This window comes from Molossus molossus, unplaced genomic scaffold (assembly GCF_014108415.1).
Source record: "Molossus molossus isolate mMolMol1 unplaced genomic scaffold, mMolMol1.p scaffold_m16_p_1, whole genome shotgun sequence".
NCBI lineage: Eukaryota > Metazoa > Chordata > Mammalia > Chiroptera > Molossidae > Molossus > Molossus molossus.
The window spans coordinates 143395518-143421994 of record NW_023425344.1 but is presented as its reverse complement, the minus strand read 5'-3'; the positions used below and the strand labels follow the sequence as shown (position 1 = coordinate 143421994).

At 39.6% G+C, this 26477-nt stretch overlaps 1 protein-coding gene across 1 annotated transcript in view; it reads left to right on the top strand.

The window, feature by feature from the left end:
• Nucleotides 1-26477, top strand: part of CAMK1D (calcium/calmodulin dependent protein kinase ID) — a 411239-nt gene that overhangs the window by 218666 nt on the left and 166096 nt on the right. Inside the window, exon 3 of the mRNA XM_036242307.1 lies at nucleotides 25001-25075. Coding sequence (XP_036098200.1) covers nucleotides 25001-25075 — 75 coding nt within the window. The remainder of the gene's footprint in view (nucleotides 1-25000; nucleotides 25076-26477) is intronic.

Here is a 26477-nt window from a genome sequence, read left to right as displayed (position 1 = left end):
CCTTTTGCAAAGGCTCTTCCCTGCCTGGAAGGCGCCTTCCCCCTTGACCCCATCCTCACCCCACTTTGTTTGTATAAATCCTACTTGTTCTTTGTCTGCCTCATTCATTTCCTTCAGGAAATCTCCTCTGAGTCACTAACCCTAGTGAGGCTCCCCTCCAAAGTGATCCCATGACCCTCATTTTAACACATAACACACAATGACAGAATAGCCTGCTTCCTGGAGCCTTCTCAGACAACCTGAGGTGTCTAGTCATAGTTACATCCTCAGAACCCAGTAAATGTGTGCCAGAGGAATGGGTAGACTCCACCTCGCACTTGGCTGCACAGTCCTCCCTGCCTTGCCTCATTTTGTATCATCAGATCTGTGAACATGGAAGAAGAATGTGGGCAGGAGAAAGGTGAGACTCTCAATCTTCTGTCTGCTACGGTAAAAAAAACCTCCTTGGAGACACTTTCTGTGGCCACTATCATCTCCATTACTGTCTCTCTACTTCATTTCGTGTGTTTATTATAATCAGAAATTATCTTACCTCTGTTGTCTTTCTTCATCCTCTCTGGACCATTCTCTTCACCAGGTTAGAGACCGTACCCCTCTGGTTTCGTCTAGCTCTAACATGGAGCTCCTTCATGGGACATACAAGGTGTTCAGTCTCTGTCTGCTGAATGTATAATTTAATTCATGCAGATGACAGAGGTTTAATTCATGCAGATGACAGAGATATACAGGACTTTCAGCACCAGAAAGAGAATGACCTCTTTCTCTCTTTTTTGCCTTACAAATATGAAAAAAAGCTTTTTAAAAGGTCAGATCAGTACCAGAAAGTACTTTAAGGGTTAGTTCATGCAGCACATTCCCCCACTCTAATGAAACTTCAGGAGAATTTTCATTTCCATTTTCTCTAGGACACACGACGTGAAATTTGTTTTAAAGGAGATCTAATGTTTATTGACTTTTTAATTAACATTTTGGGTTTGAGTCCATCTGTTTATTATTTGCTTAGTTACACTGACATGCATACAGTCGCTTCATTACCAGATCATTTAAGTCCCAAGGTATTTTTCATTACAGTTATACCCAGAAAAGGATTATCATTTAACAGTCAAAGGACTTGTAGATGTGTATTCCTTATTTGGAGATTCTATCCATATTCCTGGTGTTCAATTGGAGACTTCTGTGCACTTGAACTTTTACGTGAAAATTCTTCTGGTAGATATACTGGAATAACTGATGATTTCTGATAGCACTGGTACCTCAAACTCTGTGACTTTAATGAGAGGAAAAAACCCCGTAATATATGTTCTGTGAAACTCCCCTTTTGGATGATAGAAACCCACAGATGTCCTTATTATTCCACAGAACAGCTCCTTCCTCTCACTGAGAAGAATCTGTGTTCCTAGACCCAGCAATTTCTACTCCTAGAAAACTCTGCTTTGCTCCTGAGAACGTTTCTTCCAATTTGGGATTTTGTTTGCTTTCAGCTTGCCTCACCCATTTAATTAGGCAAGGCTTTGTCTGCATTACAGATTTTGCCAGCAAGGTGATGGAAAGTGAAAGGATTTCAGAATCAGGAAAATCCTACCTCCATGGTATTCTGCAGGTTAATGAGCTTCCCTGTTCCCCTCACTGTAGAAATGAAACTGTACATGTCTCACATATGCTAGCACAGAGCTTTGCACATGTTAGATTCTCAGTAAATGTATGTTATACCCATGGCATTGAGCCTCATTTGGGGATCTTATTTGCAAGCCTATTGGACAAATCAGCTATGAAATTTCAGAAACAAGTGGTACTTTATTTTTTCTGTGGAAACCATGAGATTTGAGAAATTAATAAACAGATTTAAAACATCCCTGTGTGTGAGATGTAATCAGGCTATTTGCATCTCTCTGTAATTGGTAAAAAGAACACCGAGCACATTTTTTACACATTCTCAGATAATATTCCTGACTCAAGCTTTCCGTGAGCTGTGTGCTGTATGGCACGTTGCAACTGAGTTTGCTGAAGGTGGTCTATTAGTCTTTATTCCAGCACACTGTGTAGATACAATCATTTTTTCAGTGTGTGCTGATGTGGAAAAGGATCATAATCTGCTCTAAACAGCATATTCTAGATAAATTCTTTCAACTTGACATTAAGGAATAATTCATCAGTCATTACAGAGAGCCTTTGGTTTAAAATACAGTTTTTTCGCCCTGGCCGGTTTGGTTCAGCGGTTAGAGCATCGGCCTGCGGTCCAGAGAGACCCGGGTTCGGTTCCCACTAAGGGCACATATCTCGGTTGCAGTTTGTCCCTGGCCCTGTCTGGGTTGTGCGTGAGGCAGCCGCTTGATGTGTACCTTTCACGTTGATGTTTCTCTGTCTCTCTTTTCCTCTCTCTTCCTCCCACTCTATCTGAACAAAAAATGGAAAAATGTCCTCGGGTGAGGATGAAAAAAAAAAAGCAAGTGAATAGTTAAATAATAGAAACATGTAAACCTGTGATTGTGACAAATCACTTGATCCTGGAAAGTTTCTAAAACATGGAAGAGGAGATAGGTTAGGAACACCGTTAGAAAAGGAAGCAGGAATCACTTTGAACCGGGGAAATTTTGAGCAAATTGTAAGTGAAAATTTGACACTGATGAAATTTCATGTGCTTTGAGATGCTATACCTATCACAGTGTGTTGTAATTATTTACTGGCCCACTGATGGACTAGATTGTGATTTCCTTGAGGCCAGGACTGAGACTCCTTTAGTTCAGCACTTACAGGGCCTGGCATACAGTAAGTGCTTAATAAATGGTTGTCTCACCTTGTAGGTGAGATAGAAAAGTATGAACTCTACCCTGGCTGGTGTGGCTCTGTTGGTTGGGCGTTGTCCCACGCACGAGAAGGTTGCCAGCTTGATTCCCAGTCAGGGCACATGCCTGGGTTTTAGGCTCCATCCCGGGTAGGGAGCGTGCAGGAGGCAGCTGATCAATCAATGTTTCACTCTCATGTCAATGTCTCCCCCCACTTTCTCTCTCTCTGAAAATCAATAAAAAAAGGAAAGAGAGAAAAAGTATGAACTTCATAATACCACAATTAACTGGTAGATGATTGGTTGAGTGGCCATGACCAGAGGCAGTATATCAATATAAACCTGAAAGGCAATTTCTAGGGATTTTCCCCAGGACAAGCTCAGAACATATTCTTTATAATAATGACAAAGAAAAATAGCTTGAAAGAAGACACGGAAGTCATGCTATTAAATTTAAATATGGCCATAAGCTAAAAGCAAAATAATTCTACTAGTAATAAGGGACATGCTAAATTAAATTAACCCTAACATTGGTTTCTCTACCCTCCCCCATGTTTTTATGCCTTTAACTTAATTTACCACCCACTGTCTTTATTTTAGGATTTCTAGTTATTGTATCTTGACAATACAGAAGAATGTTTTATGGCATTTCCAGTGACTATAGGGGAATATTCTTTGAAGAAACTTACCAAGAGTATTTCCTAGTATATTTGAGGGTAAGATATACAAAAAATTGAGGAGTCAAAATTAGTTTTGGAAGAGTAACTTTTCTTTTTTTTCCAAATGACTATAAAAGCTATGAATAACTTATTTATTCTCCTGGACAGACTACATATTCTTCTAATGCAGTCTATGTTTGTCTTCTTTGAGGTGTAAAAGTTCCCCCTCTCATCCAGTTGTCCCTTCCCCTAGAGCTGCCTGAGTTAAACAGGACAGAGTTACCTCTTTGAATTTCCCGATGAAAATAAATGTCTTTTCCTTAGTGTGAGTCAAAAAATAAATACAAGCCAAACCTGAGGATTGTTCCAAGTGACATCAAACCTTGACATCAAAATTCAATTTCTTTTATGTTTGTGACAAATCAGAAAACTCAGCATCTTAATATGCCTTCATATTTATTATTTCCTTAGCCAAAGCTTTGTACCATTACTGGAAACCTCCATGACCTTTCTCCTCAGAAGTTGGCTTGTCTTATTACCCTCCTTGGAGGTGGCTCCCACTCAGGGCTTAGTTTCCTTTACCTTTTCCTCAGGGTCCCTGGCTCTTCTCAGCCATCTGGACTTTGGAACTTTCCCTAGAATTTCAGTAACCTCAACTGTGGAGGTTTCCCTTTGACTCTGAAGGGGCTCTTGGCCTTTTGTACTAAATTATACGTTTCTGTTACTGGCAGTACAAGCTCTGATTCCTGTCTTGTGTAACTCCTCAAAGAAATGGTTTCCTACATTATTTTTTCCTAAGTTATGACAAGTTAATATTAATTTCATGTTAATATTCCTATAAGGCTGCATTCAGTGGATCTCATCTTTATCTCTGAAGAAAGTGGAAATATGTGTCAGATTGCTTGCATAGAAATTTCATATGTTAGGATTAGATTTTCAATATGCATAAATTCAAGTGGGATTGTTTGAAGTTTAGATAATCTTCACAAATGGTTTAAATATATTCCTTTTCTTCCACAAAGCTATCATTTTCTTAGCATCTGATCTTTACCATGTGTCTTCGGTATCTCAGAATCATTCCATAGTTCGTACCTGCTTCCTGTCTTTTGTGATCTTTTCACATTTTAAGTGGTTGAACACTCTCTGTTTGATAGGAACAATCATCTGTCCCCTACTATTTTTAGTCAGGGTTAATAATAATGACGTATTCATTTTCAAATTTACTTCTAACCCTAGATATGAAGTACACCTCTATTTTTGTATACACTTATGAAACAACTTAGAAACAACATAGAAACATCGTAACTTCGCTTGTCAGACCATCTGTATTAATTAGGATGCATCTGATTGTAAGCAACAGAAAACAAAGCTCAAATTGACTTACAAACCAAGGGGGAAATTGATTTTTATGCCTTATCCTCTGAAGATAGGTAGGTTTCCATTTGTTTTGATTCAGCAAAACAGTACTGAAATCAAGACATTGGTTGTTGTTTTTTTCCTCTCCACAGCTTCCTTCTATAGTTAGTTTTTTCTTCTGATCATAAGGTGGCCACCAGCAACATCCAGGACAATTGCTTACGTGTTCAAGGCCTGAGCCAAAAGCCCTAGTCTGACTGCCAGGGGTAGAGTTAATTTTCCCAAAGCACGAGCTGTGTGTGAGTGATGTGTGGACCAAGTGAACTTAATAAGGAAGAGGTTTTTATGGCTCATAAGAGACATTCTTGTATCCACCACACTGAGGGTCTAAAAAATAATTTATGAGCAGTTCATCTAAAAATGCTGCCTATGTTGTAAATGTAAGGATATGTTAAAGTTAATTTGTGCTTTTTTTTTTTTTTTTAAATCATGAGGCTGTCTGACTTTATTTAAATTATTTTATACTATTTAAAATTTTTCTGTAATTTCTCATGCATGCCTAGTTTTTAAAAGACTAATTGAAAGTTTGGTTATAAATAACTTCTGTTTAGTGTCTTCCACTAACAGAAAATAAATTTCTGTGAGAATTACTTACTCTTTTGCCCATTCTATTAATTATTTTTATCTAGAAACTGGACAAAAATCTCAAGTCAGTATGGGAGATGGTTTCTGTAGTGTAAAGCATTTTTGGAATTGACTTTACAAGATCTTTTTCAAGGCTGTAAAGATAGTAATTTCCTGAAATATCAGTGAGATATTTAATATTCTTTCATTTTAACAGTTCACAGCTTCTCCCTGTATGACTTGCATAGCTCTAAAGAACTGTCTCTGGCCACAGTTACAGATAAAGTACTAGAAATTTGAAATAAAATCTTATGTAACAAATGTTGTCATAATGTTATAGAATAATAAAATTCTCTTTGGAAAAATTTATTAATCTTAAATAAATTAGGGAAATATACCTATGCTTTCATTTCAAAGGCAGTTACTATAGTAGAAAGAAGTGAGCGTAGGAATGATACATTTGTGTGTTTGAATCCTGGATGTACCATGTAACTAATTTTGGTCCAATTACCTAACCCCCTTGAGTCTCAGTTTTCTTCTTGTAAAATAAGGATATCCTATAAAATTTTTCAGTTATTCAAATAAGGTACTGAAATTAAATGTGATTAGCTCAGTGCCTGGACATAAAAAGTTTTAAGTAAATGATAGTTATTACAAAATATATGGGACTGATCAAGAAAAGAAATATCAAAATCTAACGGAAAGGTGGGAAATTATTACTTTAAAACTTTAGAAAGTCTCTCTCCTTTGTCATGTTGAATTCTTTTACTTTGAAAACATATTAACAGTTTTCTTTAAAAATTTCTGTATGCCAATGCTTAGTAGAAAAGCTATCTCTGTAAAAATATATGTACATATCTTTGCATAAGAATGTATATGAGAGCCAGGGAGACTGATTTTCATCATGGCAGGTTCTGTCTTCTACAGGCAGTTGCATTCTGAACCTGGGCACAAGGAGCCCCTGGTTCACTGTATTCCATTCTAGCCCTGTGCCCTTCTTGTGGTGGGGGAGGTAGGTGTCTGCAGGGCAAAGGACACAAGGCCAAAGAAATGTTCCCACCCATCGTGTGTGTCCTTCACTTTGACCCCAGAAATCCTCCCCATGATACCACCTTGAGAGGAGTCCAAGAATTCAAAATTCAAACCTGGTAAGTGGTAGAACATATTTTACTTAAGAGTCTTGTTTTAATGTGTTGACATTTAACAAATAGACAATCTAATTAATAGATGTTTCTCCAGCTAAATGGGTCTATTCAGGAAGAACAATTGCAATTAAGGGCATATGGCCTGAGAGCAAACCATGAACAAGTCCAGAGAAACAAAGGCAGGAAGGCTGTTTTATATACTTGGGAAGGGCTGTTGTAAACACAGAGTCCATTGGAGGAAACTGACAGTTTGAAGTAGAGAGGCTTCTCACTGGCTGCCTCCCATTGGCTGAGCTGTTACTGGGAAGGAGAAATCTTTTCTTCTTCCTGGTGTTGTAGTCAAGTAGTGTCACTTCCTATCAGAGATGCAGGTACCTCTCTTCCTATTGGGGTCAGTAGTTTGCACTGACATGTAGTGAGGGTTCTCTCTTTTAGCCTTCCAAGTCTCTTTTAAATAAAGTTTCTGTGTATTAATTTTTACAGATTTATAACTTCATCTATACAAACTTGTTTCTTCATAGAATATAAAGAAATTGTATTCTACAACATACTGTTATAACCAGCCGAGAGTTAATTTTAATTAATTTTCCCATCTGTAAATGGAGGGCTGGCTAGAACATTGGTTCCCAAATTTGACTAATCATCAGAATTACCAGAAACTTAAAAATATGCTTGGTTCCCAGGTTCCACCACCTAGTAATGGTGTTTTAGTAGGACTGGGGAAGAGCTGGCAATGTATATGCTTTATATATGACATTGGGGGATCTTGATGATCAGTTGGCATTCAGTGCCTCTCCACAAAATGGATTTTAGTGTTGTTCCATTTAATCTTTACTTCAAAGATTCTTTCCCAATATATCTGGAGATGAGGATCTAGTTAATGTTCACTGGGAGATACTTTGTCTATTCAGTATCTCTTAAGTTCTGTGCTTTGACAAGTTTGAACACACACCAATACAGAGAGGCAGCCATGAAGTCCACTGCCTTGATTTTCGTTCTGTATTATTATTAAGTACCAAGTTTGAATGATAGTTAAGGAGAAAAGAGAGAGCAGATAGATATGTTTCTGAAAGGAAAGAAAGGCTGGACTGACAAATGGCCAGAGGCTGTGTGCTAGAAGCCCATGGAAACCTGGGCAGGTTTCTGCATTGTCAGAAATTCCACCAAGTAGCTGGCACTTTTCTCTACTCAAAGTGCTTGTGGTTGATGAAAATGAAAAAAATCTTTCTAATTTGTACAATGTGTTTTCTGAAGACAGCAAGAAATATTCAGTCAGTGGCATTTCAATTCTGGAGATATAGGAAAACTCTGAAGAATAAAGCTCCACACAATGAGTGATACTGTTTTCCTTCTCACAAGTCCCCTTTCCTTTGGAGGAAATAAACTATTGGTGAAAAGAGTTAATGAACTTGATATATTTCCATCACTACCTATTAAGAGCTCCTGCATTAGTCATAATCCCCAAGGAAATCTAGACATTTGCACTATGGTCAAATTGAGTTTTTCTACTTGTTCATGACGTAAGTTAGTGATTTTCAACCAATGTGCGACAAGAATTTTTAAAACATGCAATACCTATTCAGTCAAGGGTACTGACTTATTTTATTATGGATTGTCAAATAAAAAAAATGACAACAGCCAACACAACTAGAGCTGTCTAGTATGAATGAGTCACAATTATACCTATTATTTTTTGTCAGGTTAACAAAAATATATATTTTTCAGTGTGCTGCAGAATTTTAGTAATTAGTATATGTGTGCGATGAGATGAAAAGTGTTGAAAATCACTGACATAAGAGAAAAGTGCATATGAACTTTACACTTGGGGAAATTAAAAGGGTAGTAAATGTTTAAAGTTACATTGCTAATAGGAGAGAGGGAGTTAGGACCTCAAGCACAGTGTAGGCAAGTACTTCACATCACCCAATGTAAATATCCCTGCAAAACAAAACACTACATTTACTTTTTTTAGAGCTGGATTTTTACACTTGCATACTGCTTATTTCCTTTAGCATAAAACCCACACTGTTGAACTTGGCAACGGAGCCTCTCATAATACTCCCCAATTTACCTTCATTAATTTGTCTCCCACGCGTCCCATCCACTGAGTATTCTGTGTCCCAACACAACACACCTCACTCATCTGTTTTTGCAAATGCTGTTTCCTCTCTCTGGCCAGCTCTTTTCCTTGTCTTTCTATGCCTGGCAGACGTGCCAACACCCAGAGTATATGTCACCCCTGGAATGCAGTCCTGCCTGAGTACCTGGGCAGAGCAAGTCTTGGAGCAGGCTGTGCTCCCAGAGCCCGTGTCCTGCTCCTTGATAGGATGTTGGTTGTTGGTTGTGCTATATCATGATGTTTATGTCCAGAGCTGTCTTCCCACAATGGCCAGGGAGCCGCTTGGTTTCAGGGACTGTCTTTTTATTTTTATTTTTTTGTTAATCCTCACCCAAGGATATTTTCCCATTGATTTTTAGATAGAGTAGAAGGGAGGGAGGGAGGGAGGGAGAGAGGGAGAGAGAGAGAGAGAGATGTGAGAGAGACACATCGCTTGGTGCCTCCTGCACGACCCTGACTGAGGCTGGGGGCCGAACCTGCAACCCAGGTACGTGCTCTTGACCGGGAATTGAACCCTCGATCCTTTAGTCCATGGGCCAATGCTCTAACCACTGAGCCAAACCAGCCAGTGCTCTGGGACTGTTTTTTTTTTTTTTTTTATCCTTACCCGAGGACATTTTTCTATTTTTTGTTCAGATAGAGTGGGAGGGAAAGAGAAGAAGAGAGAGAGAGAGAGAGAGAGAGAGAGAGAGAGAGAGAGAGAGAAAGAAACATTGACATGAAAGGGACACATTGAGTGGCCTCCCGCATGACCCAACCAGGGCCGGGGACAAACTGCAACCAAGGTACGTGCCCTTAGCGGGAACCGAACCTGGGTCTCTCTGAACTGCAGGCCGACACTCTAACCGCTGAGCCAAACCGGCCAGGGCTGGGACTGTTTTTTATCTATCTTTATATCCCACTACTTGGCCTCATGTCAGACACTCATAGATACTCTCTCACTGTTTTATGAAGTCTAGGTCTATGAGTTTTATGCAAGTTCTCTTCAAATAAGGTACCATGATTTTTTCCAAGGGCTCTGGATATAGTAAACTTTAAGAAAGTGCAACGGTGACATAAGATGTTGTGCTTTCCCCTCCCCTTCCCCTTCTCCCCACACCTGTTTCCATCTGCAGTGCAGTTGGTGGTCTTCTTGTGCAGCCTTCTGACCCATCCCGCAGGTCGAGCAACGAGGACTCTAGAGGGGGAGTGAGGATGAGGAGGGACAAGAGATACGAGAAATGGAGACAAGACAGGGTTCTGATCAAGTCTCGTTTATTCAGGGGGAGTTCACGCAATATATAGGGGAAAAACAGGTGAAACAGTTAATGAGTATCCCACCTGAAGCAAATTCCAGTAAATACCCCAGGTGGAACAAATGATAAGCAAAGAATGGCTAGCAGAGTAAACAATTATCTAGAGGAATGCAGAGACACTGTACGCAGAGAGACCCTGCCTTGGGGCAGGAGACGGCAGAGCAGACTGCAACAGGATGGATGCCATGCAAAAAGTCTCCCACAGCTTTCCATTGTGACGTCCAGTGGGCTGTCTTATTTAGAAGAACTGCTCCATGTTTATTTCTCATCAAACCACATCAGACCTTCAGATGCTAGGTCCACCACCAACCCCATTTCTCACCTCTCAAGAAAAAAAGATAAAAAAGGAAAAATCACCAGATGGTTCATCTAATGCCACACTGTTACTGCAAGATCCTAGAACTAGCAGTTTTCATTCCCACATTAGAGTTTTCTTTCCTCTAAGGCTCCCAAATTACCCAGCACATGTCCACATAGGGGCTTCAGCTACCTTCTGATTTTGCATCATGAGACTGGAAAATAATCCTGACTCAGGTTTGTGCATTCTTTGGCACCCTACTTTGCTTCTTTCTCCACCCAGGCCTTTGCGCTGTTTCTTTACCTCTCAAATGTTCTTGGCATCCCTTTCCCGAGATAAATTATTCTGCAAATTTTTCTGCCTGCAGTGTGTGTTACACAGTTTTGGCTGTCCCAGCCTCTTGTGAAATAGCAGCTCCAATGCTGGGGACCCAGCAACTGTGTAACTATAGACTGGGCTTAAGGAGAGTGGCCCCCCAAATTGTATGTATGTATGGGTATATACATGCATACCTATGTACATATGTATTTGAATATGTGTATGTATGTGGGTGCATTCAAGCATGTGTGTATGTACAGGGTGTGGCAAAAGTAGGTTTACAGTTGTGAGTATTTGAAAGTTTATTCTTGTATTATTAGTTATTTATTATTGTATTATTTTTCATAGGAACAGCTGTAAATCTGCTTTTGCCTAACCCTGTATATACATATGCATTCATGTATATATGTATGTGAAAGTATATGTGTGTATGTGTGCGTGTGTGTGTATGTATATATCTCCTCTCCCCTACTTATCTCTGATGTTTCAGTGTTGGCTTCTTCCTGATTGTAACATAATAAAAAAACAAAACAAAAGAGTCTAAAGAGGCCATAGATTCAGGAAGAAGTACATTAGCATCTTTGGGAATAACTTTCTGAGGACAGGTTTTCCCTTTGTATCTGAAAATATATTAATAATACTAGTCTTCTCTAGGTGGAGAAGTTGTGTATTATTCAGTTCTGTATTATTTTTTGCACTAGTTTCCTTTTTTTCTCCCTTTTCTTTTGTGTTCTTTTTTTTTTCTTTTTGAGTAGCAGAACCCTTGTAAAAATAAATTCTTACATAGAACCCCAGTACAGGTAGGAAATGTAGTATTTTATCAGAGAGAATTTTTGAATTCAATTTTTTAACTTCATTAGAAATCCTGTCAATGAGTAAACACCAGTGGACATGTTGGTGGTCTCCACTGTGAGTTCACATTTCCTATCTATTGTTGCTGTTTAGTTGTGTTTCATGACAGTTTCTAAAATATTTATTGAGAACCTGGAGGATTTTGGGAAAACCAGATTGCAAAGCTCTGGTCAAAAGTGACCTCAGTGAAGTCTAGACAATATGCTTTGATGCTTGGAGGAATAAAAAACTCTCTGTACCTCTCAGAGTTGCCTAAAATGCACACGGTGGCCTGTGTATGACCTCAGCCTGGCCAGGCCTTCCTGGAATTGGCTTGCAGACCATGGCCACCACCTGAGCACATTAGCTGTTTTGCTTGAGCAAAGGGACAAAGCCACTGCCACCCTCCCTGCCCTGGCTATCCTGGTGTAGTTGTCAGAAACCATCCAGGTGGCTGGATTTCTTCTGTCTTCTCATCCCTCGTGGCACAGTTGGTTTCCTAATTTTCTTTTAAATTCTGGAACAGAAAACTGAATAGCAAGTAGTTTATTAGATACAATCTATTAGTAGTATAATTTCTGAGAATTAGCACATAGCCCTGGGAAGTTTCTTAAGAGTTGACATTTCTTAGGTTATTATAATCATAATTTATTACCAGAACATGATAAAACTATAAACTCAGAACTCCTTCAGCATTTAAACCTGATCTACATAAAACTTGCAGAGGTGATGTGTATATCACACGGCTCCTATTAAAATGTCATTGACAAAGCAAAACATTGATGTTCTTCCTATTCATGACTCTAATCTCAGTTATGAAGAAACTCCCTCCTGCTTTCTCAAGAAAATAGAGTTGCTTTTATTATACACATGGAGAAATTCTCTCTCTATACACACACATACACGCACGCATGCACACACATACAGGGTGGGGCAAAGGTAGGTTTACAGTTCATAAGGAAAATAAATAATACAAGAATAAACTACTTCACATATTCACAACTGCAAACCTATTTTTGCGCCCCCCCCCCCACCGTGTATGTTCAACATATATGGCACAAGACCACCCACAAACACTCTAATGAATTCCCAACATGTAGATGCTTGAAAACTATTTCCTTTGATGTGAATGTGCCTGGTTTTCTGAAGCCTGGATCTGACCTGAACAGACTGAGACGGCATTAATTACTGATGTGCAAAAACTGAAGAACACTCGATTCTGCACCGTTATCTCTGCTGTGGACACTTTCCTAGAATAGTGAGGAAAGTTTTATAGCACAGATTCAACTCTCTTAAGGCTGAAAATGAACTGATACTAGTCCTTTAAAGCAGATTTCCCTCTTCCTCTATCTTTCTCCTTGTTCTTTCTTCACCCCATTTTTTTCTTTTACAACTGGCTTCCCACCTTATACATGAATGGCACAATGTTCCAGATTTAGTGAGCCGCCCAGAATGGTGCCCACCTGCCCCAGATGCTTCCTTATCTGGAAGGAGCATTGGCAGCAGGCTTGTGCCTCTTTTTTCCGGCCAGTACTCCTGGTCTCTATTGATGTGAAGGCTCTGCCTGTGCCAGGGCTGTGCTGCTGAGCCTGCCTTTCAGGGCACCTATTAACTCGGCGTAGTCCTGGGTTTGAGTTGTGCAGCACAGGATCCTCATTGTGGGTATCAGCATGGAGAAAGCTTTTGTAGTAGGAAAGAGAGGAAATAATATCTTTCCCCCAGATTCCAGTGCATTTTCCCCTTTCTTTTATGTTCACCTAAACGCAAGTGTTCAGAGCTAGAATCCTTTGAGATGCTCCCTGAAATCAAGCCCAGTGTCTTCAATCTGAGGATCACTGTATGCTGAAGCTGTAGAATGAAGGATGCGGGCCAGGTGGTTCTACATCATCAGCAGTGTTTCACACAGGCATGGTTTCTTAGTTCACACTGTAATGATCTGCGGTGGACTTGGAACACATTTTCTGAGATTCTTCTTCTAAGGTGGCCTGGGCACTGGATTTTCAAATCAGTGGAACTAGTAAGTCAGAGTTACAAGACCTCATCTCTAGTCCAAGGCAAGTGAGTACCTTGATGTTCTAGGCATCTATTCTCATGTGAAAACATTTGGAGAAATATATATTACCCTTCTACAGAAACTTACCAAGAAATCCAGAGAAGGAAGTGACAACATTTTCTTAAATGTGTTAGTGTTTCAAAGCCTTACTAAAGAATATTAGAAGCTACAATTAACCTGTTGACATTTGTTACTATTTCATACTGTTTTCCTGAGAGGACCAATTAATGTGTTGGCCAAGTAGCCTTAATCCTTCAGTCTCAGGACTCCCTGAATCTTTTTATTGCATTTGAATTCTTTTTAAAAAATTAATTAATTAATTTTTATTACAGATGTTTCTCCTTTTTCCCTCCAGACGCCCTTCTCCCGAACCCCCCTCCCCCCCCAGCTTTGTTGTCTATGTCCATTGGTTACGCATACATGCATATAAGTTCTTTGGACACCCTGAGTCTTACCTTGAAATCATTATGAATTAAATGTATTCAGTTAAAATAAATTTAAAATTGAACTAAAACTATGAAAATACCAACTCCCAAGTATCTAAAGGTGAATCCTTTCTCAGCATCTAAGGTATTAATGAACCTAGTAACTTAACAGGGATTCTTAAACTTTGCATTTGAATCACTTGGGAAGTTTTTTTTTAAAAATCCTAATGCATAGCTACACTATACCCCAAACCAATTAAATCACAATCTCCAAGGGTTGGCCCAGGTATCTGTATATTTTAAAACTCCTCTGGTAATTCTAATATATAGCCGAGTTTGAGACTTACTGGTAATTTATCATGGGTGGTAATAGGAATAGGAAAGAAATTATACAGAGTCAAATCTTCCAATCTTTTTTGATTCAGGTATCCAGCTTTTGAGTGTCTTTGGTCTGTAAGTCTTTGGGAGCACCAGAATTAAAGGTTCATTTATTTATTCATTCTTCCACAACATTTTAAACTCTTATTTGGATCTAACTTACTTCTCTTTTGGACTAAAGACAACCAGTCCCCAGCTGGATCTTCTGGAACTATTCTAGACGTGAACAAATCACTTGGTTATTTATCTATTGGTCCAGGGCTATAAGAGAGGAGAGGCGAAATAAAATCTTCTTGTGTAAGTAGCTCATGTCTTAAGAAAGCCTGTTCCATGCCTGACAGATTTACCCATGCAGAAAGAGAGATCGTTGAAGTCTGAGCAATAATCCAGGCTTCTGTGCAACAAGCACTATCCTAGAGAACACTGAATATTGGCTCAGAATCAAGCTTTGTGTACCCTTTGCCTCATTATAATTTTAGGTTCATTGATTGCAAGAGCTGGAAAGGACCTCAGAGAGTATCCTGTTTGACTAGTTAACTTTTAGATGAGGAGACAGACCCTGGAAAGTGATATGACCAGTACATAGTCCCATAGAGACAGGGCCAGCCTAGTTGGTGCCCCTCACCTGGTGTCGTTACAGGTTCTAGTCTGGCTTCCCTATATACAAGTTCTGGCCAGGCTGTGTGCCCTAAATGGTACTAAAGATGCTTGAGATACTTTTTTGAAAATATGGTCAGCTGCACACAAGGGTTTTGCTTGTTGCTTGTTTGTTTTTAAGGATTCAAAGCAAAACTCATTTCACAATGAGAGAGTATCACATGAAGTACTTAATCCTAATACTTAAGATTTAGTTGATTTCCAGTGCCCTGGTCTGCTCCTTAGTCTAACATTGATTATAGCCCCATCTGCTGGGAGCAAAAAGAGATGATTTGAAGTTTTGGATTTTGAATTCTAGTCATTCCTGGGGTGGCCTCTAGTCTTTTTTCGTTTAATTTTTTTTTATTTTTTTATTTTTGACACTATTACAGATGTCTTTCACTCCCCCACTTTACCCACCTCCCCCACCCTGGCTTTCCCCACACTACTGTGTCCATGGCCTACATTCTTCTTCTTTTAAAAAATGTTTTTATTGATTTTTTTTTTTTTTTTTTTACAGAGAGAGAGAAAAAAGGAGAGGGAGAGGGAAACATCGATGTGAGAATGAAACATCTATTAACTGCCTTCTGCATGCCCCCTACTGGGGATCAAGCCCACAACTGGGCATGTGCCCTGACTAGGAATTGCACAGGTGACCTCTTGGTGCATGGGATGATGCTCAACCAACTGAGTCACAATGGCCAAGGCCATGGCCTATATTCTTAATAGACAAGATCTCTCTTTATCTGTAGTATGATGCATATATGTGTATATGTAATATATTTTATCTCTACAACTGTGTATCTATCTATATCTATATCTATATGTACACATTTGTAGAAGTAAAATATGTGTATGAATTTAAATAGATAATGAGACCACATATTTTAACTAATGAGGAAATGTAGCCAGAAAGTATTTAATGACTTGCCCAACTCCTTGCAGTTAGGTGTGTTAGAGCTGAGACCCAGCCTAATCTGATTGCTTGAGCAGTTAAATGAATCTGTATGTATTTTTTGTGTCCAGCATTATGGATATCTTTTGGTGAACCAGGTGTTAATGATTTTGATCAAGAACTTTAAAAAATCGCCCCTTTGTAAAAGTTTGGCAATACAACAGTCTAGTAACCTTTCTCTAATTGGGCTCAGTGAGAGAATCAAGCCCTAATGCCCTAAGGCATTCACTGAACACGCTGAATTAACTTTCTCTCCTACACAGCTAGAATGGTGCATCCTTGGGAAAATGAGAAAATAGTCACTTGAATAAGTTTTCTATTTTCTGTGGTTCAGATGTAGAACCCTGCTTCAGAACAACTGAAAAATCTCCTTCTACCCTAGCACACTTTCCTAGGTAACCAGTTACCAGTTTGATATGTAACCTTACAGACTTAAATCTGAACATGAAATCATTTAAATACATACACACATATGCCTACACACAGATACTTGGGATGCAGTGCATATGTACAATAACATGCTGATAAAAGAAGTGAGGTGGCCCAGAGGAGAGGGTTTCAGCCCTGTGAGAGGTAAGGAATAGCAAAGGGTTCTCAGTGGAGGTGATACAGAATGAGTCTTGGAAAAAGAGTAGTTTAATAAGAAGATATGAGAAAGATGAACACACCTGTATGGCCAGAGAAGGTGAGCACAGGTGTGTGAGAGCTGCCCAGGCCCAATGAAGTTTTGGTGTGGGGCAGCGGTAGAAGATGAGATGGAAGGACAGGTGAAGACTTAGCAACAAGGGACCTGGTGTGTCATGCCAAGTTGTTGGAACTTCATTCTAGACTACAGGGATCCATTGGAGGATTTCAAGCTAAGAAGTTTGATTAGTTCTATATTATGAAATGATGGCTCAGAAGACAGTATGGAGAATGGTTAGCAAGAGAGCAACCCCAGAAGGAAATAGGGAAAACAATTAAGTGGTTATAAACTGTGAATGATCATCTGGAAAATGGAATAACAATGCCTACTTTATAGAGTTGTTATGAGAATGAAATGAGATAACATCTGTGAATTAAAAGTTTCTGGGCCATTTAGGAAAAAAGGGTGGTGGGTGGTGAAAGACCAACTCATTTAGAGTCTTTGCCTGAGAACCATCTGCTTTTCCGCTGAGAGAGGCCTTTCCTTGAATGGACGGTTAACAGGGAAATGCCAGAGAGGAAGACAGGAAGCTGGTCTTGGCTCATGGATGTAACTTCCGTCTTGCACTCCTGTGGGGAGATCTGTTCCTCCACCATCCTAGTTTTGCCCTCACTAATAATCACCTTGTCTCCTGTCTGATTATATTTTCTTCCATCTCCTCCAATGGCTTCTTTAACCTGAGTAGATAAGTGACCATTTCCAAAGAATGCCAACACAAAGGAAAGGCATCTTGTTGCCTTTTTCTCCTGATAATTCTCGACATTGCTGCCATGGTTTTCCCCCTCCAGGTCAATGAACCGTGACTAGATGACAAAAAGTAAAACATTCTGAACTTTCCTTTCTCTTCTCTTTTGTGTTTTTCTAACTTTTCTCATTTTACGTGGAGTTCAGAATTTGTGAATCCTTGAACTGTGGAGAATGAGACTGGAGGGAGAAATGATGTGGCTGTCGTTTCATAGAAGCATGTGCGTTCGATAGAAAGCCTGTCGTCTGGGTCCTGATGTTCCCTCCAGCTTGGGGGATTGGAATGGGGCCTACTTGTGCATTTGGCACTGATTTTTTTCTTCTTCTTTATGAAATTAACTTTAAAATGTTTTCCTGGCTCGCTGTGGTTTTCTAACTTGGTTGTCAGTTACCATGCAGACTGGAGTCTGCAAGGGTACCCATATACTGTTTTTCCGTTCAACTTTTCTCACTCTCTGCCTGGTCCTACTTCCCTCTATCCACTTCTGTATGTTTAGGGGATTATAGAGACTTTGGTGTAGATTGACATATAACCCATTTACCCTCTGGACATAGATGTATCAGCTAGTGTTTACTTTGGGCCTGGTAGATGGTAAGTGGTAAAAATTAAGTGGCTTTAAGTTGGCTTTTAGTGACATTATTCTTTTGAATTTTTGCACATTGCTTTTTTTGGGGGGGTGAACATTCCTCGTTTATGATAGTCCTCTTGGCCATATTTTGGAAAGACTGAATAATGATCTACAGGGATTCAGCTATCAAGCTATGTAAGAACAAAACCTTGGTTTTCCATTTGCTTGTAGCTGACATCTCCTGCCTGTTTTTTTCTGCCCACTTTATTCTGTCTCTTAATGACACCAGCAGATCTGGGCTGATGAAGGCTCTTTCTAATTTTAATTTCTGGACTCCTAACTGTTCCTTCTTCATCTGAATGCCTCTTCCTCTGGTTCACTTTGACCCACTGGATTTCATCTGTCAGAATGTTTACAACCAAAATACCTTAAGAGCTTCCACTAAATTTCAAGATAGTTCTACGAATCTCTGCACCCCTGGAAGTGGATATTGTATTGTTAGTTGTGAAATTTAATATCTTGACTTTAGGTGTTACAATTTTATACAAATAACTCTGACTTTATATGAGCTCTTCTGTGTTCTTATTATAACTTAGTTTATATGAAGGTATAGTGTAAGCACTTAATGATGGGCTTGGAAGTTAGAATCTCAACAATTTCAATTATTAGTTGTATGACCTTAGAATACTTATTAACCTCTTGGCATCTTAGTTGTCCTCTTTTGAAAGTGGGGAGAATAGTATCTACTTGGTAGGATCGTTGTATTAAATGAAATCATTAAAAATACTTAGTACCATCTTGACACATAGTTAACACTCAATAATAGCATATATAAAACAGTTATGTGAGTAGGACCTAAAGAAACTATAAAATTAATTCATCACTAGATTTAGATGTTACATCCCAGGGGACTGAGGCAGTTGCACTTACCACAAAAGAGTCACAGCTGAAATGTTGGAGAACACAATATAAGGGATGTTGGTAAATTTTCCAAACATAAAAAAGTTTAAAAATATGAGATGTGGAGCCCTGGCTGGTGTTGCTCAGTGGTTAGAGCAGACCACAGGTTTGATTCCCTGTCAAGGGCATATACCTGGGTTGCATATACCTGTCAAGGGCATATACCTTATGTTGATGAGGCCTCTGGTAGAACACTATGGGTTGCAGGTTCAATCTCCAGCCTCGGTCAAGGTGTGTGCAAGAGGCAACCAATCGCTGTGTCTCTCTCACACTGATGTTTCCCTCCCCCGCCCTTTTCCCTTATTCCTTCCCTTCCATGCTCTGTAAAAATCAATGGAAAAAATATCCAGATGAGGACTAACAACAACCAAAAAGAATAAGAATATGAGATGTATAGATTGGGAAGTTGATTTCAATGCACAGTAAAATCCTAGAACAGTTGATCAAACAAATGGTTAGTGATCATTTAGTAAAGACTATAGTGGTTGCTAGGAGCCACCATGGTTTTACTAAGAACAAATCTTTTCAAGCATCCATTTCCCTTTTAAATAGTATTGTGTGGTATATAAAACTAAGGAACACCTTTTTAGCAAAGGATCTAATTGTCTCATAGAGAGAATGGTTAAATATGGGCTAGATGATACTATTGCTGGGTTAGCAACTTGACAGCAATTGAATCCAGCTGATTAATGTCTCAGTTATGTTGATGAGGCCTCTGGTAGAACACTATGGAGCTCTGACATAAAACCTTCCCACTGAAGACTTTAGGAATTTGAATAAAGACATATTAGATGGATATGTACCAACCAAATATGCAGATGGCCCTGAGTTGAGAGGGATGATAAATAGATGAGAGAATAAAAATTCAGAATATTTCTGATCATGTGAACCATTGCATGGAACCCCCAAAGATTGAATTTAATGAAGCTCAAGGTGAAGACTGTAAACTCACAAGATTAAGTGTTGAGTACCCTGACCAGTGTGGCTCGGTTGTTTGGAGCATCTGGTGGGGGTGCATACAGGTGGCAGTTGATTGATACTTCTCTCTCACATTGATCTCTCTCTCCGCTTCTCCCTCCTTCCTTCTCCCTTCTTCTTTCCCTTCCTCTCCTTCCCCCTATGCCTTCCTCGCTCTCTAAAATCAATGAAAGATGTGTCCTTGGGTGAGAATTTAAAAAAACAGATCAAGTTTGAGTAAGAAAGGAGATCTTGTTTGGTAGGAGTTTAGGTAAAAATGATCTGGTCATTTAATTGATCCTAAGCTTAATATTTTTTTACTCATTCATCATTCATTCATTCATTCATTCAACAAATATGTATTGAAAATACTGCCAGCCATACACTTTTCTTGACTCTGGGGAGACAGTAGGGGACAAAATAGTAAAAAATCCGCACTTCCATAGAGTTTATATTCTTTATTTTATTATTATTATTTTTTTTATCCTCACCCGAGGACATTTTCCCATTTTTTTGTTCAGGTAGAGTGGGAGGGAGAGAGGAACAGAGAGAGAGAGAGAAACATCGATGTGAAAGGAACACATCGAGTGGCTGCCACCCGCACAACCGAGGTACATGCCCCTAGCGGGAACTGAACCCGGGTCTCTCAGGACCGCAGGTCAACGCTCTAACCACTGAGCCAAACCGGCCAGGGCGAGCTTATATTCTTTATATGCCAGTAGTTGTTCAGCTACCTTGAAAAAAAAAAGTATCTAATGTTAGGCTTTATTTGCAAAAATGTAATATCTGCATCATAATGGTTAATAGTTCTACTCTGTTAATACCCCATTCTTATTATTTTTTATTGATTTTAGTGAGAGAGGAAGGGGGAGGGAGAGAGAAATATTGATATGAGAGAGAGAGACATCAATTAGTTACCTTCCATACACACCCTGACCAGGGATTGAACCTGCAACCTAGGTATGTGCCCTGACCAGGAATCAAACCAGTGACTTTCTGGTGCACAGGACGACACTTCAACGAACTGAGCCACACCGGCCAGGGCTAATACCCATTCTTGTATTTTATACTGCGATTATTACTTTTAGTTTTGAGTATTATAGTCTGGACAAACAAGCGTGACATAATGTGGGAGGCATATAAATCATATGGGAGGAGAATTGGTTGGTGCTGAGAAGGCTAAGCAGAGATATTGTATCGGTCAAATATTTGCAGGCCATATGAGAAGAGGGTGCAAGCTTGTCTGTGTTGCTCCCAGGAGTCACTGCTCATTATACAGAAACTGTTTATTCTGGTAAATATAGGAAAAGACCGCCTTTGAAGCATCCTAGCTGCAGCTGGATACCCACCTGTGTGAACTTCACAAGGCTGAGATATGTCTCTCGTGATGCCTAGTACTGTGACAGGTATTTGGTGGGTGCCCTGGTGCATGGTGAGCACCCTGGTACGTGGTGGGCACCCACAGACATGTTTATGGATATTCATATGACCTTTTGTAAAGATTAATTTAACGTAGGTACTAAAATAATGATAAAATCTGAAGTTCAGTGTTTGTGTATGTCTTAGGGAATCTAAGGGTGTAATAAAGTACCTGAAAACAGCTGTGGGAGGCCAGAATGTTTTCTATCACGTTCTAACATATACAAGTTAATTAAAATACTTTTCTTAAGTATTTTAGGATTTCTTTAAAATTTCTGAAGTGTGCTTATTCAAACATTACTCAACCCAGCTCAACTCCCATTATTTTCTTGAGGTCTTTGCTGTAATTCTGACCCAGACAGGGCCTTGCTTTCTCTGAACTTAGCACCAGTTCTACAGCTTAGCATTTACTTCATTCCTACTTGCCTTGTGGATCTCTCCATCTAGGCGATGAGCTTTTTTGAGGGCAAAACTGAATTTTTCTTGTGTTCTCCCAAACATAATAGAAAGTCAGTAAATGACAATTGCTTGATTACTTGATTCACTAGTTAAGAGGAATAGTTATTAGAATAAGAGGAATAGTTAGTAGAGTTAGGAATAGTCATTCCAGCCACTATAAGAACTCATGTAAGACATGGCAGGGTAAATAGACTAATTTCTCCAAACCCTGCTTCTGAAGAAGGGGTTATATTCTTAATTTATTCAAGCCTCCTGCTTTGGCTGGGCAAGTGCTTTGTACGTAGCTGATTCTTTGTATAGTTGAATCTGTACTAATTGCTGGAGTCCAAAGCTCAAACTGCCTTCTTGGCTCATCCTCCAAGGGCAGCTGGCACTGTAGGGACAAATCTCTAAGCCTGCTGTAGAGGCTCATCGACTGTGATTCATGTAAGTAGGTTGGCCAGAGTTAGTACATGAAAATGCAGGGCTCTCAGTCATATTTGAATTTCAGATAAACAACAATGCAATATTTGGGACATACTTATACTAAAATGTATTCATTGTTTATCCAGAATTAAACCTAACTGGGTGCCCTGCATTTACCTGATAGCCCCACATATAAACCACATTCCTTTCATTTTCCCATAAGACTGAGCTCTTAATTAACCCTCAAATGAACTCAAATAACTGAAAGAAAATATTTGTGCCCATGTGATTGATTCTAATGGCAAATTTTAAATAATTAATGAAAGGAAAAATCCATATGCTTATATTTTCTGTGGTGACACTCTTTCAGTTATAGCCAATAATAATAATTCCATGAACATGTGGGATCTGAGCAGTCCCAAATTAATCTGTCTCAGTTTCCTTGGTGGCATAGTTTACTTGGTTCACATAGCATATTGCTGATATTGCTCAGGTATCACAGTAACTGCTAACAAATAATTAAGCTTATTCAAATCAGGTGAAAAGTGAATTTAGTATAATCTATCATTTCGACTCTTGCTAAGAACTGCATTGACTAATAAAAGCTGGTAGAATCAAAGCATCACCACTCTCAGTTAACTATTTTGTTTACTTCTTTCATCTACTCAAAGGCAAGATAATATTTTGGTTTGTTCCACCTTGTAAATTTCTTTTTGAGGGATAGACACTCACACTTAGGAAAATTGCCTCTGTTTTCCCTAACTAAATAATGATTTTTTTCTGTTTAATAACAGCAACCTTTAAATCTCATTTATCCAGGAAACATTTATTTAGCAGATTGATGTACATGCAAGGGAAAAACAAAATGAGTAAGATGTAGTTCCTACTTAAAAGGGTTCACAAGAATTTGTTCATTAAATGCTGGCTTTTAGGTGGCTCAGCAATCATTTCAGTGAAATGCTTGTGGTAAGAGCTAATTAGCTCATAGAGTAATAAAATGATTCTCCTCTCAAATGCTTTAAATAAATATCAGACCTTACATTCTTAGTGGAAACAGCTCTTAGAAGGGAGTTCCAGGTACTAGCATTAGGCTGTTGTTTTCCTCCCTTTATTATGTAGTTAGGTCTCTGCTGTCAGAGTGTGGTCTGCAGGCCAACAACATGGGCATCTCCAGAGAGCATGTTAGAGGTGCAGACTCTCAGGTCCCTGCCCCAGACCTGCTCAATCAGGATGTGCAGTCAGAACCTCAGGTTTTTCCTGTGCACACTTTCTTTGAGAAGCACTGGCCTAATACAGAATTTCTCTAGCTTAACTTGGGGCATACAGATCATCTGAGGATTTTATTAAAACAGATTCCTGGGCCTGCCCTTGCGGATTCTGATTCTGTCTGAGGGGGAGGGCCTGAGAATTTGCATTTCTAACCAGCTCCTAGGAGATGCTAGTACCGCCTGTTTGGCAACCACACTGAGCAGCATCTGACTATTTTGCTTGGGGTACTGAATTGACAGAGGTGGTGGTGGTGACTAGAGTCCCAATGAGGGGTCAGTCTGTTTTCCTTTGCCTACACTAGAGAATTGAACTTGACAATGAAACTGTCCCCTGGAACATCTCACCTGTGTGGGGATGCATTTGCATAAAGTGAACTATTCAGGCCAGTGTGTGACACCATTGAGAAACTGTAGAAGAGGGAGAATTAAATTCTTCCTGCAAGCTCTGGCTGGTTTGGCTCAGCAGCTGGTGGACTGAAGGGTCTTGGGTCTAATTCTAGTCAAGGACACATACCGGGGTTGCAGGTTTGATCCCTACCCTGAGTATTGGAGGCAACCAATCGATGTGTCTCTCTCACATCAATGTTTTTTTTATTTTTTATTTTTATTTTTTATCCTCACCAGAGGACATTCTTCCATTTTTTGTTCAGGTAGAGTGGGAGGGAGAGAGAGGAACAGAGAGAGAGAGAGAGAAACATCAATGTGAAAGGAACACATTGAGCGGCTGCCACCCGCACAACCGATCAGGACCGGGGACAAACTGCAACCGAGGTACATACCCTTAGCGGGAACCGAACCCGGGTCTCTCTGGACCGCAGGCCGACGCTCTAACCGCTGAGCCAAACCGGCCAGGGCTCACATCAATGTTTTACTTTCTCCCTCCCTTTCCACTTCATCTAAAATCATTGGGGGAAAAAATCCTCGAGTGAGGAATATCAACAACAACAAAATTCTCCATATGAGTTAATGGGATTTTGACAGGTTTGGCCCATCTTTGAGATTCATATGAATAAATGCAAGAAGACTGGGATACATGTGAAGCAACAGTAGTTAATTCAGTATTGCTACATTGGAGGGTAGAAAGCCTTGGGAAGGAATGAAGGGGAGCAGAGAGTAGGGGGAAAATAATGAGAAATAGGTCTGGAAACAAGTTCAGGGACAAGATTGTGAAGTCTTAAATGTCACATTAAGGAGTTTGGATTATGTTAAATAACAGAAATTCAGTTGAGTAAATTTTAAAGATCTAATTGGCTTTATTGATCCATTCAGGAATCAGGCAGCATCCCATCTAGCAAATATATCTGAAGAGCTGTACCAAAATGGAAATATTTTATAGGCAGAAGGGGAAATAATGGATTGTTTCAGGTTTAGGTAATCTATTTATGGAGGACAGAAGGGGGCTCTGTAGCAGATTACCTCTTATGTCAGCCAGAAAATTCCATACTGACCAGTTAAGGTGACATATTCCTGGGGGTTGTAACTGCAATTAGATCAGATATTAAGTCTTGTTTTGCTGATGTGGGGCTTAGCACAAGTGACTCCATTTTGAGCCTGTTGTTCTTTTTTAAGGTTTAGAACTTTTTGCTATAATGACATCTGTTTTTAATGTTTTCATGTCTCATACTTATTATGTGTGTGTGTTTCATTTTTTTTCTTTCAGGATTAAGCATGAAAACATTGTTGCCCTAGAAGACATTTATGAAAGCCCAAATCACTTGTACTTGGTCATGCAGCTGTAAGTACCCTTTTAAATTGATGAGTGTGGACCAGGGGTTGCAAACTCAAATGCCTAAAGGGCCAGGTGATAAAATTAACTAATGTAGTGGGCCAGGTAAGACAGTAGGGAGTGGTGAGGGCTGTGGGACATTGGAGATGTTGGTACACAGCTAAAGACAGCTTGCCGAACATAGGAGGCTGCAGGCCTCACTTGGTCTAGCCTGTAGCTGCTGGGTTAGACTGAAAATCTGAATTTTCCACAGTGGGATTCAATGGTACCATTGTAGGGTGCACCTACCCTCAGGATGACTGTTTTGCTTTTTAATGTGTAATATTCAAATGTTGCTTCCTGAAAACACTTCTGTGGGCCCACTGTGAAGTACACTCTGCTCTTGTCTCTAGGAGGAAGTTTCACCCTCATCTTCATTTCTGGGGTGGCTAGGGGAAGAAGCAGCCGAGGGCAGCTGTGTGTTCTGTCCCTTCCCTCTGCTCCTCTAATGGCAGATACACACACTTGTGACTGAACTGGAGCTCATGCCAGAATAAGAAAAGTATGACTGGAGTTAGACCTTGACATTATCACCCCCAATATAGGATTTCTGCATTCAAGTAACACTGGGGATTACCAGAAGAGGGAGGAAATGAGAAAGCTGAATAGTCAGGTAGCGACTGTACTTGAACAGGTATTCTTTAAATGTAAGATGAAATTAGCCTCCTTCCTTACACAGATGCTTCACTCTAAGTGATAGAATTCCTAGGAGTAGTTCAGGACTAGATTTATTAGAATTAAGTGATGAAAACTGTGCAAGAATGTTATACTTGAACCATGACCTGAGAAAATAAATTCTGAAATACCATATTATTGAGCTGAGTGACTGAAGAGGATTTTTGTGGAAGATCAGAATATATGCTTAAATTTTATTATTATATTCATGATTTTCAGGCTTTGGATTGCCAAAGGTATTTAGAAGAATTGAGGGTTAGTCTGACAATTTACTTTTTACCTTTTCTCTTCTTTCCCTTATGAATGTTTAAACAACACCTTAATGGGGGATCATGGTGGTAACCAGCAGTTCTACAGATTTGTGTGTTATTGTCAGCCCTGAGCCTGGCAGTGAAGCGGTTTTAACTGCTGGTTTCATGCCAACTCCCAACTGCCTAAGTGCGCTCTTTCCTAGTTCTTTCATATCCTGTTTGTTTTATAGTTTGCCACCTTTCTGGTTCTTCCTACAGGTTGGTAGCTCTCTGTAGGAAGAGCTATTCCCTGGAAGATATTCTCTGGAAGCTTGTGTGACTTCCTTTTGTATAGAATCTGCTCTTAAAGAAGCAAGTGAATCAATTTCCCACCAAATACTGACTGCCTAATAGGAAGAATGACCTTCTGGTGACAAGAAAGAGCCCCACAAAGTGTTAGTAATGCA